The 13,517-nt window shown below is 43.3% G+C and overlaps 1 protein-coding gene across 1 annotated transcript in view; it reads left to right on the top strand.

The window, feature by feature from the left end:
• The window catches only part of LOC124292506 (nipped-B-like protein), a 79,066-nt gene that overhangs the window by 54,192 nt on the left and 11,357 nt on the right, over nucleotides 1-13,517 (top strand). Inside the window, 10 exon segments of the mRNA XM_046729623.1 lie at nucleotides 4,573-4,673; nucleotides 4,808-4,952; nucleotides 6,702-6,784; nucleotides 8,120-8,249; nucleotides 8,674-8,817; nucleotides 9,222-9,269; nucleotides 10,649-10,735; nucleotides 11,068-11,273; nucleotides 11,812-11,914; nucleotides 13,400-13,498. Coding sequence (XP_046585579.1) covers nucleotides 4,573-4,673; nucleotides 4,808-4,952; nucleotides 6,702-6,784; nucleotides 8,120-8,249; nucleotides 8,674-8,817; nucleotides 9,222-9,269; nucleotides 10,649-10,735; nucleotides 11,068-11,273; nucleotides 11,812-11,914; nucleotides 13,400-13,498 — 1,146 coding nt within the window.

Here is a 13,517-nt window from a genome sequence, read left to right as displayed (position 1 = left end):
GCAAGGGCGTGTGACTCCACCGTTTGCCCTCGCGGGCGCCCCCCTGCGGCATGCGTACCGTACCTACGAGGAGGTTTACAGGAACGCTATGCAGCAGGTCAGGGTGGTGGTCCATGAGGCCTACCTCTCCTCGATTCAGAGGTCGGCCCTGGAGGCGGAGGGGCATGCTGGTGATGTTTCACCGCATGTCGTGCTCCTCCGGCAGTTGTCTGAAGTGCAGGCCCACCTCGCGCGCGACTCTTTGCGGTCCGCTGCGTCGACGGTGATGTGCGCAGTCATGGGGATGCGCAAGCTGTGGCTGTCGACGTCTCGTTACTCGGCAGCGACACAGCAGACCTTGCTGGCCCTCCTCTTCCGTCTGGGAGCGACCCTCTTTCCAGGGGCACAGCAGGTCATTAGGGAGGCTGCCGCTGCAGCTACCTCCTTCATGGACTCTAAGGCCTTGTTGGAGCACCCGCGGGTGTCTCGCCCCCGCGCTCCCGTTCCACCTTCCTCCGCCGGGGTGCAGCCTACACCTGAGTCCGCTGGCTGGCTTCGGCCGCTTGGCAGGGGTAATCGGAGGCACAGGTCCGCCAAGGGTAGGGGCAAGGAGCAGTCCTCGACTAGCTCCCAGCCTTTTCGCGGGCGCGGGAGGTCTGCCCCGACCTCCCGTTAACCCATCAGGCTGTCGATCAAGCCGTGTGTCACGCCCAGTCAGCTCCGCTACTCGGGACGACGCACGCTCTCTTACTCGACGTCCCAGTGGGAGGCCGCCTCTCTCTATTCCTACCGGAATGGGAGAAGGCTACACAAAACACTTGGGTGCTGTCCACCATCAGTGTAGGCCATTTACCACTGTGGAAGCGAGGTCCGCCCGACTTCACCGGCATACGCCGCACTCCGGTGCCGTCATGTCAGGCAAGGGCGGACATATTGCGCGACGAAGTTCAGGCTCTGCTGGACAAGTCCGCAATCGAGCGCATTCCACCGGGAGAGGAACAGGCGGGATTTTACTCCACGTACTTCCTCGTCCCGAAGAAAGACGGCGGGTTCCGTCCCATTCTCAACCTCAAGGGGTTGGAACCGCATGCTAGAAGTACCATCCTTCAAGATGGAGACACTGCGCTCGGTGATCTTATCTGTTCAGCCCGGCGATTGGCTCACGTCAATCAACCTAAAGGATGCGTATCTGCATGTGCCCATATGTCCATCGTTCAAGCAGTACCTTCGGTTCTCTTACGTCGGGATGTGTTACCAATTCAGGGTGCTCCCCTTCGGCATATCGACTGCCCCAAGGGTGTTCACCAAGCTCATGTTAGTCCCAGCTACCCTCGCTCGTTCGCAAGGAAGGCGTTGTTACCCTTACCTCGACGACTGGTTGCTTGGAACACAGCCAGCGAGCCTAGATGCTACTCACACAGTGATAGCCATTCTAGTTCGACTGGGGTGAATCATCAACCTCAAGAAATCCGACCTGGTACCCACCCAGGACTTGGTTTTTCTCGGGGCGAGGTTCCAAACACACAAGGATCTAGTTTCCTTGTCGCCAGACCGAATCACCAGAGTACGGGAGACGGTGTCTTCGTTCCTCTCCCAGCCCCAGGCACCAGCACGGACTTGGCTCCGTCTACTGGGCCATATGGCGGCGACGATCTCTGTAGTGTGGCGGGCGCGGTTGAGGATGCGCCCTATACAGCAAGCTTTGGCGAGTCTGTGGGCTCACTCGGAGGACCTGGAGCGCAGTCTCACAGTCCCGGGTGGTTGACACCTCACCTTCAGTGGTGGACCAATGTCGGGAATCTCACCAGGGGGATCCCCTTGGAAATCCCGACGCCAGCTCTCACAGTTCAGACCGATCGTCCCTCACGGGCTGGGGGTGTTCTGGGCAGTCTGTCGGTGTCCGGACTCTGGTCGAAGCGAAGCCCACCTTCACATCAGCGTGTTGGAACTGAGAGCTGTGCGGTTGGTTTTCGGCGCTTCAGAGAGCATGTCCAGGGCCAGGTAGTCCGTCTTCAGTTGGACAACCAGGCGGCCATCTCGTACATCCTGAAGCAAGGCGGCACTGTGTCCCCAGCGCTCCTCCGGGAGGCGTGGGACTTTCTCCTCTGGTGCGACCAGTGCGATTGTCAGGTACTCCCTGTTTATCTCCCGGGGCTGGAGAACGTGCGAGCAAACGCGCTCTCTCGCCGGATCCTGGCCCCGCACGAGTGGATGCTCGACAGGGAGTGGATGCTCGACAGGCAGATTTTCAGAGTAATCTCCCAGTTGTACGGGTCGTTCCAGGTGGATCTGTTTGCGTCCGGCGGGATGAATCAGACACCCGTGTTCAGCTCTGGAATACCGGACCCAGGGGCGTTGGCTGCCGACGCCTTCCTGCTGGATTGGACGGGCAAAGTGCTCTGGGCGTTCCGCCGTTACCACTCATTCCCGTGTCCTTTCACAGCTGTCCACCCAGCCAGCTCGGCTGCTTGTGCTACTGGCACCGCTTTGGCCGTCACAGAGCTGGTTTCGGTAATTCTCAGGTTTCTGGCTCAGCCTCCTGTTCTATTACCTTCTGACCGGACATTCTCACTCAGAACAGAAGCCCACCCAAATCCACGGATTCAGTGGGTGGCTTGGCCTCTGTCAGGTCTAGCCTCGAGGCACGCGGAATTCCTGCAGCAGTTGCAGACACAATTCTGGCTTCGGTGGGATTAGACAAACGTTCAGTATGAGGATAGGTGGTCCCGCTATGCGCGCGCTGGTGTTCAGATAGGGGATTGCAGATCCCTTTTCTGCGGATTTAGTCCGGTATTGGAGTTTTGCAAGCTCGTTTGGAAGAAGGCCTGGCGGCCCGACCATTCGTGGCTACTCCACCGCTATTTCCACTTTTCACACCCTGTCGATGGTGCTCTTCTGGGGCAGCACCCTCTCGTCACAGCGCTTTCTGGCTGGCGCGGAGCGGGTTCGACCTGCTCTCAGGCGAACCAGCCCACCTTGGGATTTGTCAATTGTGCTCGATTGGCTGTCCGGTCCAACTTTCTCACACCTATCGGCTATTTCCATTCAGTTGTTAACTTGGAAGGCTGTTTTTCTGGTGGCGGTAACGTCTGGGCGTAGGGTCGGCGATTTACATGCTATGTCGTCCGACCCGGCGCTGACTGTGTTTCACACTGATCGTGTCAGTATTCACCTCCCGGATACGTACCGCCCGAAGGTCGATCACGCTTTCCATGTGACAGCTCCTATCGAACTTCCCACTCTTACCCAGCCTTCCACATCGGGGACCTCTGCAACGAGCACTCACCCGATGGATGTCCGTAACGCGGGGAATCCGTACGGGTACCCAGCTGTTCTGTTGTTACGGTGGCGGGAAGGCTGGTGTGCCAGCGAGCAAGCAGACTTTGTCTCGCTGGCTAGTTTCGTGTATTTGTGCCGCTTATCAGGCTAAGGGCAAGCCTCCCCCTGAGGGGTTGAAGGCTCACTCGGTCAGGGCAGTAGCCGCATCAAAAGCTTTTGCATCGGCACTCCCCATTGAAGAGATCTGCTCTGCCGCTATTTGGAGCCGGCCTAGCACGTTTATTCGGCATTATCAGCTCGATACGCATTCCCGTAATCGTGCGAGCTTTGGCCGTTCTGTTCTCTCCAGTGGACAGTGTCTTGCCACCCTGACCGAGTGAGTCTTGGTTCATTGGTTTTGTTTGACGCTACTGTACAATACTGTGTGTTATTGACATGTCCGCTACTGGGAGCTAACTACCCACAATGCGTCTCTCTACGGAGTATTTAGGTCGATTGTGAGCGGTTTTTGACATTCCCCCCTACGGTGCTCACTAATCGACACGTGGTGGGTGGGGCTTTGTTTACATTCGTACCATGTGCGATTGCCTATGCTAACATATGGAGGTCGTCTTTGAGCACAAATCCTCCCTGTCAGTTCCCCTCCCATAATGCCTCTCGCGGAAGCGAAACTGGGACATGTGACAGGTGAGTGTTATGGCGTCTGTTCAATTTTTTTCCATGTAACGATAGCTATTTGTATGTGCTTGGACAGAATTCCCTCCTCCCTGGCCTCCGGTCTTTGGGAGTCTGTGTTTATGCATAATATGTACCCCAAGGACGATCTCTATGAAGTAGAATTAACCAAACCTGAAGAGGTTTTCAATTCTTCGAAGAGAGTCGTCCTTGGGGTAGGGCCTCCTGCCTCCCCGCAATTCTGTTCACTGATTTATTCAGCAGAAGGAATGATGATACGGGCCTAGGTGCTTACCCAGTTGGTGCGCATGCTCAACGGGAGGTAACTCCGTGAGGTGGGGGCCGTATAATAAATAAAAGAGTTTATTTATTGTACAATCTTTTTATTCAAAAAACATTGATACAACTGTCACAGGACATTTTCAGCTTGGAAAATGCATAATATGTACCCCAAGGACGACTCTCTTCGAAGAATTGAAAACCTCTTCAGGTTTGGTTAAGTTATGATCATGAACCAAAATCCCTGTCTCCATTCACATAACTAAAATGAATAAATATTTTCCTAAACTTCTTAATAGTGTTCCCAGTACATATTGATGCATATCACAAGCAATTTATGTTTATTATCTTCAATTTCAGGTATTTTCGCGATATGACAAGCATCGTCAACTTATCCTAGAAGACATCTTTGCCAGTTTAGCCAGGCTTCCATCAAGTAAAAGAAACCTTCGAAACTACAGGTAACCATTTTTGTCATTTACAAATACAGCTGAAACAATGGATTCCATTTTTTGCCCATATTTTGTGCCATAGTGAAAAATAATTTGATACCATAAGTTGTTCTGGAACATTGAGAAATTCATGCTTATTACAGACTCAACTCAGAAGAATCTATACAGATGGTAACAGCCCTTGCTCTACAATTAATTCAATGTGTTGTGAGACTTCCTACCAAGATTAGCAGTCAAGAAGACCAGCAACAAGAAGATACCCCAGGAAAGAAAAAGAAGAATGGAAAGGTCAGTGTTACTCTACATTAGATACACTGATATTGCTCTACATTAGATACACTGTTATGACTCAGTGATAGCATCAGAAATTGTTGTCCAGAAGCTGATGTTCTTGATAGACTTGAGTAAGTTGAAACACAGTGTTGGTGTTCCAAACTGGAAGGCATTTTAGTCCACCCTTTGTAAATAACTTGGATTAGGGATTTTTTCACTGAAATTCGACTTGACATATCAAAATATATAGTAGGCGGGGGGAAAAAACACTAATAAGCAAAATGTTTCCGATTGTCAGGCCTCAAAATGGCAACTAATGATTCATTTATTAAAACTGTCACTTTTCACAATGACTGAAAACACTTATTACCTTTCAAATGACCACATATTATCGACAGAATTAGAATTATAAACTATTTTTCGCAATGTTTTTTTTAAATAAACGGGTCCACATCAAAGTTGTCAATCAGCAAAGTATTAAAACGATGTTTCGAGGAAATAATTAAACAAATTGAATAAACTAATGAATAAAATCAACAACTGTACTCATAAAAGTTGTCAAAACGTACATTATAAATTACTATTTCCATCTGTTTTTGTGCGATCATGTAATGTAAGTCAAGTCACATCTCGGCTTTTGGCGCATCGGACTTCATGTTTAATGCCAAAATATTTGCATGAAGCATTATTGTCACAGGTCATAACCTAGCACAATACGTCCTCTAAGTTCCATAATTTACGTATAGGTGGTGATTGTTTGCTTAAAACGTTCAGAATAGCATGATTTTACCAAAAACTTTTGTCAAAAAAGTTTTCGTTTACGAGGATGGTATCCATTGCTGTAATATGATTGGCTGCCTTAGGTCACTTACATCATTTTGCCCAATCACAATCCTTATAGCAGACTGTGCCGAAAAAGTGTCATTAGAATCCAATTAAATCCTTTCTTAAACTGCGAAAATACTCCTGGCAATGTTGCAGTGTATCATTGATGTTCAGTGTTCATTGATGATGCAGTGCTCCCTATAAATTTTCCATGCTTCTTGAAATTCTATTTTGCTCCAAAGAAAGAAAAGGATAGAAGCATGCATGCATGCCTGCGTGTCATCAAGTTTAACATGTATCAAGATCAAAACCTGTCAGATTCCCATTGTATTTCGTACCTGCCATTTGCAGACGACGCTCAGAGGGCGCTGTAGTCAGGGGCGCATAAATCATATTTGCTTACCACACCTACAAGAACAATCGCAAATGCCATTTCAATGAATATTTTCTAAAGGGGTTAAAAATTGCAAGCAAATATGCTGTTGTTTTTTCCATTTTTTCTCCCAAGTAGTGTTTGCAGAAATATTAAGCAAGTATTTGTCCAGTAAGCGGGGGAAAAAATGGCAGTTTCCAATTTTAATTTTTTTTCTAATTTCCAGAAATTTAGGGTCGGCGGGTCCGTAATCCAAGTTATTAAAAAAGGGTGGCCTTAAGTTTGTTCAAGGCATCATATGTGGCAGTTTTGATTTTCTGAAAACCTCTTCAAAAACAAAAAGCACCTTTTGGCTGACTTTCTTGGTATATGCATAAAGTCAATTACAAATGTTGCACTGATTGATGCTTACCCAGAGGTTTCCCCTCTTTCTGAACCAATTGTTTTCAGACTTCTTTGAAAACGTTCAATACTGCAGACTGTTACTCTTCATACCCTATTGAAGCATGTAAAAGAATTAGTGTTTGTTCTGCTTTCATTGTGCTGTTTCATATTTATATTTGCAGACTGATGAAGAAATTGTTATTGTCACATCATATGAAACAGCCATGCGGACTGGCTATAACTTCCTCTCAGTTTTCTTGAAGAAGTAAGTACCTCATTTTCTCTGTGAAACATTTTTTATCCCCTCAACGCATTTTGCAGGGGGTATTAAAATGGACACCGTCTGTCCGTCCGTCCGTGCACATTTGTCTTTTCCGGAGCTGAACTCTAAAACCGTTCAGTATTTCTTCACCAAACTTGGCACATAGATAGATCTGGTGGTGTACTGGTGCCTTTTGGTAGTTTTGGAATTCTGAATAAAACATTTTTGGCGTTTCCATGGCAACAAGTTCAACTTAGAATGAAATTAGTGGTAGTGCTCTTTTCCGGAGCAGAACTCTAAAACCGTTCACTATTTCTTCACCAAACTTGGCACATAGATAGATCTGGTGGTGTACTGGTGCCTTTTGGTAGTTTTGGAATTCTGAATAAAATATTTTTGGCGTTTCCGTGGCAACAAGTTTTGACTTCACTTGAAATTGGTTGTAGTACACTTTTCCGGAGCAGAACTCTAAAACAGTTCAAAATTTCTTCTCCAAACTTGGCACATGCATAGATCTGGTGGTGTACTGGTGCCTTTTGGTAGTTTTGGAATTCTGAATAAAATATTTTTGGCTTTTCCGTGGCAACAAGTTTGACTTAGCCTGAAATTGGTGGTAGTGCTCTTTTACGGAGCTGAACTCTAAAAAACGTTCACTATTTCTTCACCAATCTTGGCACATAGATTGGTCTGATGGTGTACTGGTTCCTTTTTGGTAGTTTTGGAATTCTGAATAAAATATTTTTGGCATTTCCATGGCAACAAGTTTGACTAAAACAGAAATTAGTGGTAGTGCACTTTTCCGGAGCAAAACTCTAAAACTGTTTAATGTTTCTTCACCAAACTTGGCACATACATAGATCTGGTGGTGTACTGGTGCCTTTTGGCAGTTTTGGATTTCTGAATAAAATATTTTTGACATTTCCATGCCAACAAGTTTGACATAGACTGAAATTGGTGATAGTGCTCTTTTCTGGAGCAGAACTTTTAAAAAACTTTCAATACTCTCCTTCCACTTTCCTATATACACACCTAAATATTTGACATAATCATAACTCGTAGACATGAAGAGTATTTTGCCATTGCGGGGGATATTGATGACTTTGTCTTCTTGTTTGCATTTCAGTAATTCTTTTAACACAAAGTATTAAGACAAATACTTTTCTGTTTTAAATAACTGATCAAGAAATAAGGGCTTTGTATTTTGAAAAAACTCACTTACTACCTTATTGGGGATTCAGTTAAAACTTCACAAGCACAATATTTGCCTCTTCATAGGATCTGGATAAGTAGGTTTGTTCCCATGACTTTTTTCCAGAGAATGATTGATGTTTGTTTCAGGTGTACAACAAAGGGAGAGGAGGACTACCGTCCGTTGTTTGAGAACTTTGTGCAGGATCTGCTCGCCACTGTCAACAAACCTGAATGGCCTGCATCAGAATTACTTCTCAGTTTGCTGGGTAGAATTCTTGTAAGTCAAAAGACAATTTCTGTTGCACTGAGTATAAGAGTGTTGCAATTTCTTTCATTCATAGAATGTCTTGTAACATCAATTTCTTTCTTTTTCTGGGGTTCTGAAAAGTATTGACTGATTACAATCAAGGTTCATACAGGTTGTAAGGCCTTGAAATTTAAGGCCCCTTTTCAAAGCCTTGATTTGTCGTGTCAGCCATCAAGAACCTTGAATATCACCTAAATACCTTGATGATACATGAATTTGGATTTAAGGACATGTTTGTTCAATGTGTTAAACTTATGATAATTCTTAATTGACTTAATTCTTGTTTGAAAATTTGTTATGTTGACACTGTCATTTAGGTTTAGTTTTCCTTATCTGTATGAACCTTGGAAATGAACTAAACATTATCATACATAGTTAATATTTGTGATTTCAGGTTCAGCAATTCAGCAACAAATCTACAGATATGTCTCTCAGGGTAGCTTCTTTAGAATATCTGGGAATTGTTGCCGCGAGATTGCGGAAGGATGCTGTCACTAGTCACCTGAATCAGGAAATGATTGATGATATTGTCGACAAGGTTAGTGTGAATGTTTTTGGGTTAGATATCGACACAAGTTTGCAAGTTTTAGACTGGTGAAGCTCTGCAGATCAAGTTGTTTTGCATAACTTTCTAGTTGTAGCTGTGTTCTGTTTCGGATATATAGAACCCGTGCATGTCAGGGTTAGAATGAACCTTCAGTAACCCATGCTTGTCGTAAGAGGCGACTAACGGGATCGGGTGGTCAGGCTCGCTGGCTTGGTTGACACATGTCATCGGTTCCCAATAGCGCAGATCGATGCTCATGCTGTTTATCACTGGATTGTCTGGTCCAGACTCGATTATTTACAGACCGCCGTCATATAGCTGGAATATTGCTGAGTGTGGCGTAAAACTGAACTGAAAGAAAGGTGTCTTACACTACATTACGTTGTTTGTTTCAGGTGAATGAGAGTGATGATGAAGATCATACAACTAGAAGCAAGAAAAAGGTAAGGGACCCTTAAGTACTATGCGCTTTTACTTTCATCAGCAAATCCTTTTTTATCCCCCTGACATGTAATGTCCGTCTGTCTGTAATCATTTTGTTTCCAGAGCATAACTCGAAAACAGTTCAATATCTTGCAGCAAAACTTGGCAGATATATGACACAGATCCCAAAGTGGTACCTTTGTAGATTTTTGGCACTTTTATTTTCCTGGTTCCCATGGAAACGATTCAGACTTAGTCTCAAAAGGGAGGGGTGGGTTTCGTTTCTGGAGCACAACTTGAAAACCTTTCAATATCTTTCAAGCCTTGGCAGACCAATCAAACAGATCTTGAAGTGGTGCCTTTTGCTATTTACAGATATTTGGCATTTATATTTTTCATGATTTCCATGGAAACGATTTGGACTTCAAGTTGGACTATAAGTAACAGTCAGATGATTTGTTCTTTCAAATATGTCGGGGGCCGGGGGGATTTGTCATCTTCTGATGACTCTTGTTAAATTACAGATACTCTCCCTGATACTGACATTACACGTTATGCTCATATTAGTGTGTGTTTTCACTTTATTATCCCCCTCAACGCGTTTTGTAGGGGGTATTAAAATGCACTCAGTCTGTGTGTCTGTCCGTCCGTCTGTCCGTCGTTGCACATTTGTCTTTTCAGGAGCAGAACTTTAAAACCGTTCAATATTTCTTCACCAAACTTGGAACATAGATAGGTCTGGTGGTGTACTAGTGCCTTTTGGTAGTTTTGGATTTCTGAATAAAACATTTTTTTGTGTTTCCATGGCAACAAGTTTAACTTTGACTGAAATTGGTGGTAGTGCTCTTTTCTGGAACAGAACTTATTATGTTTTATGTTTATGTTTTTCAATAACATGTAACATGGTACAAACAGATGTCTCATAAGCTTTGGTAAAAGAAGTAAGAGCCAACTAAAGGGATCGGGTGGTCAGGCTCGGTGACTTGAGGGACAGATGTCACTGTATCCCAGTTGTGTAGATCGATGCTCCAGGTGTAGATCACTGGATTATCTGGTCCAGATTCTATTATTTACAGATGGCTGCCATATAGTTGGAATATTTCATAGTGTGGCATAAAACTAAATTCACCCACTCACTCACTGCTATATACACGCAGAAACATTTGACATAGTCATAACTAATTGACATATTCATGAAGAGTATTTTGCCATTGCAGGGGATATTGATGACTTTGTCTTCTTGTTTCATGTGTTGTGGGACATTTCATTCTGATTTACCTTTAAGCATAACAAAAGCATGTTTTTAACACATATGTTGCAGATGGCTTGCTTCTGAATTATAATATTTATTTATGTATTCATACCAGTGAATTCCATTTTTCTTTACTCATTACAATAGAAAGTGCCCGTTGATACAACACAGAGCTTCCAGGAAGCCATGCTGCAGTACCTGGCACACAATGCTGAAAATGATCCTTCATTATTGGTGAGCAATTTGAATCATTTGTAGAAAAGTTTAACTTTGATATTTATCTTCAACAGGCATGTCTTACTTATATATTTTGTTTCCCACATTTATCATCAGGACATCTGTAGTATGTTTTCAGAAGGTATGACATCGTATTACCAATTGTCAGTAATCTGCCCATCTGTTTCCCCAAATTGACAGAAGGGAATTGCCTGCAAATGTAGCAGGTTGTAATACAAGATAAAATCCTTGTATTATGAAGTGCAACCAACTGTATAATCATAGGGTATTTCAGTTTATCTTATGCACATTTATGTAACTTCTAAAATAATACATTAAATTACCTGCAGTTTGCTCGTCAGTTCTACATGGCTCAGTGGTTCCGAGACTCCTCAGTAGAAGCAGAAAAAACCATGGCCACTCAGGCCAAAGCTGAAGAGGACTTCGATGAGACAGAAGCAGAGAGGTCAACTGAAGTGATGCAGAATGTGGAGAAGAGAAAGATCTTCCTCCTAAATCAAGTTGCAATAATGTCCAAATTTTTGTCCAATAGCAAGTAGGTTGATTTCTGAGGTATTCATGCACAAGTTATTGAATATTTGTTGTGAAAATGAGTTTCAAATTGGCATAAGATTTGTTTTTCAGTTTACAGTTACAAATCACTAACATGTACAAAGGTGTGAATGTCTTTTATTCCTAACTTGAGCACAGACCTTTGTTCTAACTGTTCAAAAACTCTGAATACACCACCAAGAAGTGGTAACCAGTTACGTAAGACATCTACTTATTATTGGTCCAGCAAGCATGTCTTGGAAACACCCACAGTATTGGTGCCAAGTTCTACTCACACTCATGCCTCAAATTAAGGCATACCCAGAGGTGTGCAGTTATAGCATGTGATATTTCTGGCATGTGATACTTATGTGATGATGAGTTCATGCCACAAAAGCTTTACTAAATACATGTTTATCGTGTGATATTTTAGGGGGTCGTGACTCATCATTTCATAACTCTTGATACATTCTTCAAGTCATTCAATAAATGATACCAGCTGCATCAATTTCAGTCTACAATATTCTACCATCCATTTTCAGACCTGCGCCAAGCAAACTTGACTATGATAGTGCCTGTCTTGTTGCAAGGTACCTCTCATCTAAACGCCCTTTTGCACAAAGTTTTGATGTCTACTTGACACAGGTAAGTTGGATGCAGAATGATAATATATTTGATATCTTTGGGCGGATGATATGTAAGATATATAGAGCTGGTTATCGTTACATTTTGTCAGATTGATAATCGCTAGTGTCAGATCGATAATTGGTCGATTATAATCGTTTGGACGGTCATTTCATAGTCAAATAGCTACATTAGCGAACTAACTTCCGGGATGTTGTCAGCACGTGTCAGTTGTTAACGCTAGCAAGTTACTTACATTTGCAGCGTCTTTGGATCATCAAATATCCTATCGTCTTACGTTTCCGATTGTTATATGTTTTTGATCGGCCATTACAATTCCCGTTTATAGCGAGAAAATCCATGAGAAACATGCCGAATGACAACAAGGCGATCCCCGCTATTGTTCTGCCATCGATATGCTACGAATCAAGTTGCCATGCATAGGCAGCAGTATAAAAAAACCCACAAAAGATTAATTTTAACTCGGGGATCCTTAATGCAATATCTACCTCATAATCAAATGCACAAAAATCCTAAATCTTTACTCCAAAGATGCCATTAATGTTTCGGCTGCTTAGTTGACATCCCACCCTACAAGATCACGCTACTAGTCATGTGACCTCGCTGGTAGATTTATTTTCATGGCATGCCATTTTTTAAAAAACTTTTAGTTTATGTTGAAGGGTGAACAAAAACTTTTACTTAAGGTTGAAACACAAAATTTATTCTGGGAAGTATTATAATTAACCACTGTAACGAAAGTTCAAGAGAATTCATGAAACTGAAAATAGCTCTATTTTACCCGCCTTCCATAAGTCATGTGTTTGTATGCAAATGCAACTCCAGGAATTCCCTCTTTCAGACAATTAGAAAGTAGCTAACCTGTAATACCTGGGTCGTATTGTGACATTTTGTTGCATGATTGGACGAATGAGTTTTTCTATAAACCACTTTACAACTCATAGTATTTCAATGACGAAATAGGACACCCCAATCTAAATATGTCTAGCATTGCCATTGGCTGACAGGGGAGGCATGCGTACTTGTGTACTACACAGCTTCCGTTTAAGAGGTAAACAAGCAATGACAACCAGAGTGTTCAGCATAAGAAAACATGACAAGGTAGAATAAAATTTTTAGTGTATGTGCATCCAAATAATGATTATTTCCGATTATCGATCTGCAGTTTATTTGTAATCGACAGTCGTTAATTTTGACTTTGATCGAACGATTATCCGATCCTACGATTGATCGCTCCAGCACTAAAGATATATGTCCAATATAAGGAACAATTTTCAGAATAACATTCAAAGAGAATTGTTAACATTGTATCATTTATGTACATTTTAAACAAAAGTGAAATGAAAATGATAGAAATGAATTTGGTGCCTAGAAAGCCCTATGTGTTTCGCTGTCAAGCCTTTGCTCTTTTTCTTGATGCATTTATTTTATTTTAGTGCAGGTTGATCTGTCAACTTCATAAGTGATAGTTGATCAATGTTTCAGATCCTGAAGGTGTTAAGTGAGACTGCAGTGGCTGTGAGAACCAAGGCAATGAAGTGCTTGACAGCAGTAGTAGAAGCTGATCCAGGGATCCTAGCTAGGGTAAATACCTTTCCGCCTG

The sequence above is a fragment of the Haliotis rubra genome, unplaced genomic scaffold (genome assembly GCF_003918875.1).
Source record: "Haliotis rubra isolate DU_JTF1 unplaced genomic scaffold, ASM391887v1 Scf52, whole genome shotgun sequence".
In the NCBI taxonomy this organism is placed as follows: Eukaryota; Metazoa; Mollusca; class Gastropoda; order Lepetellida; family Haliotidae; genus Haliotis; species Haliotis rubra.
This window is presented reverse-complemented; position numbering and strand designations above follow the sequence as displayed.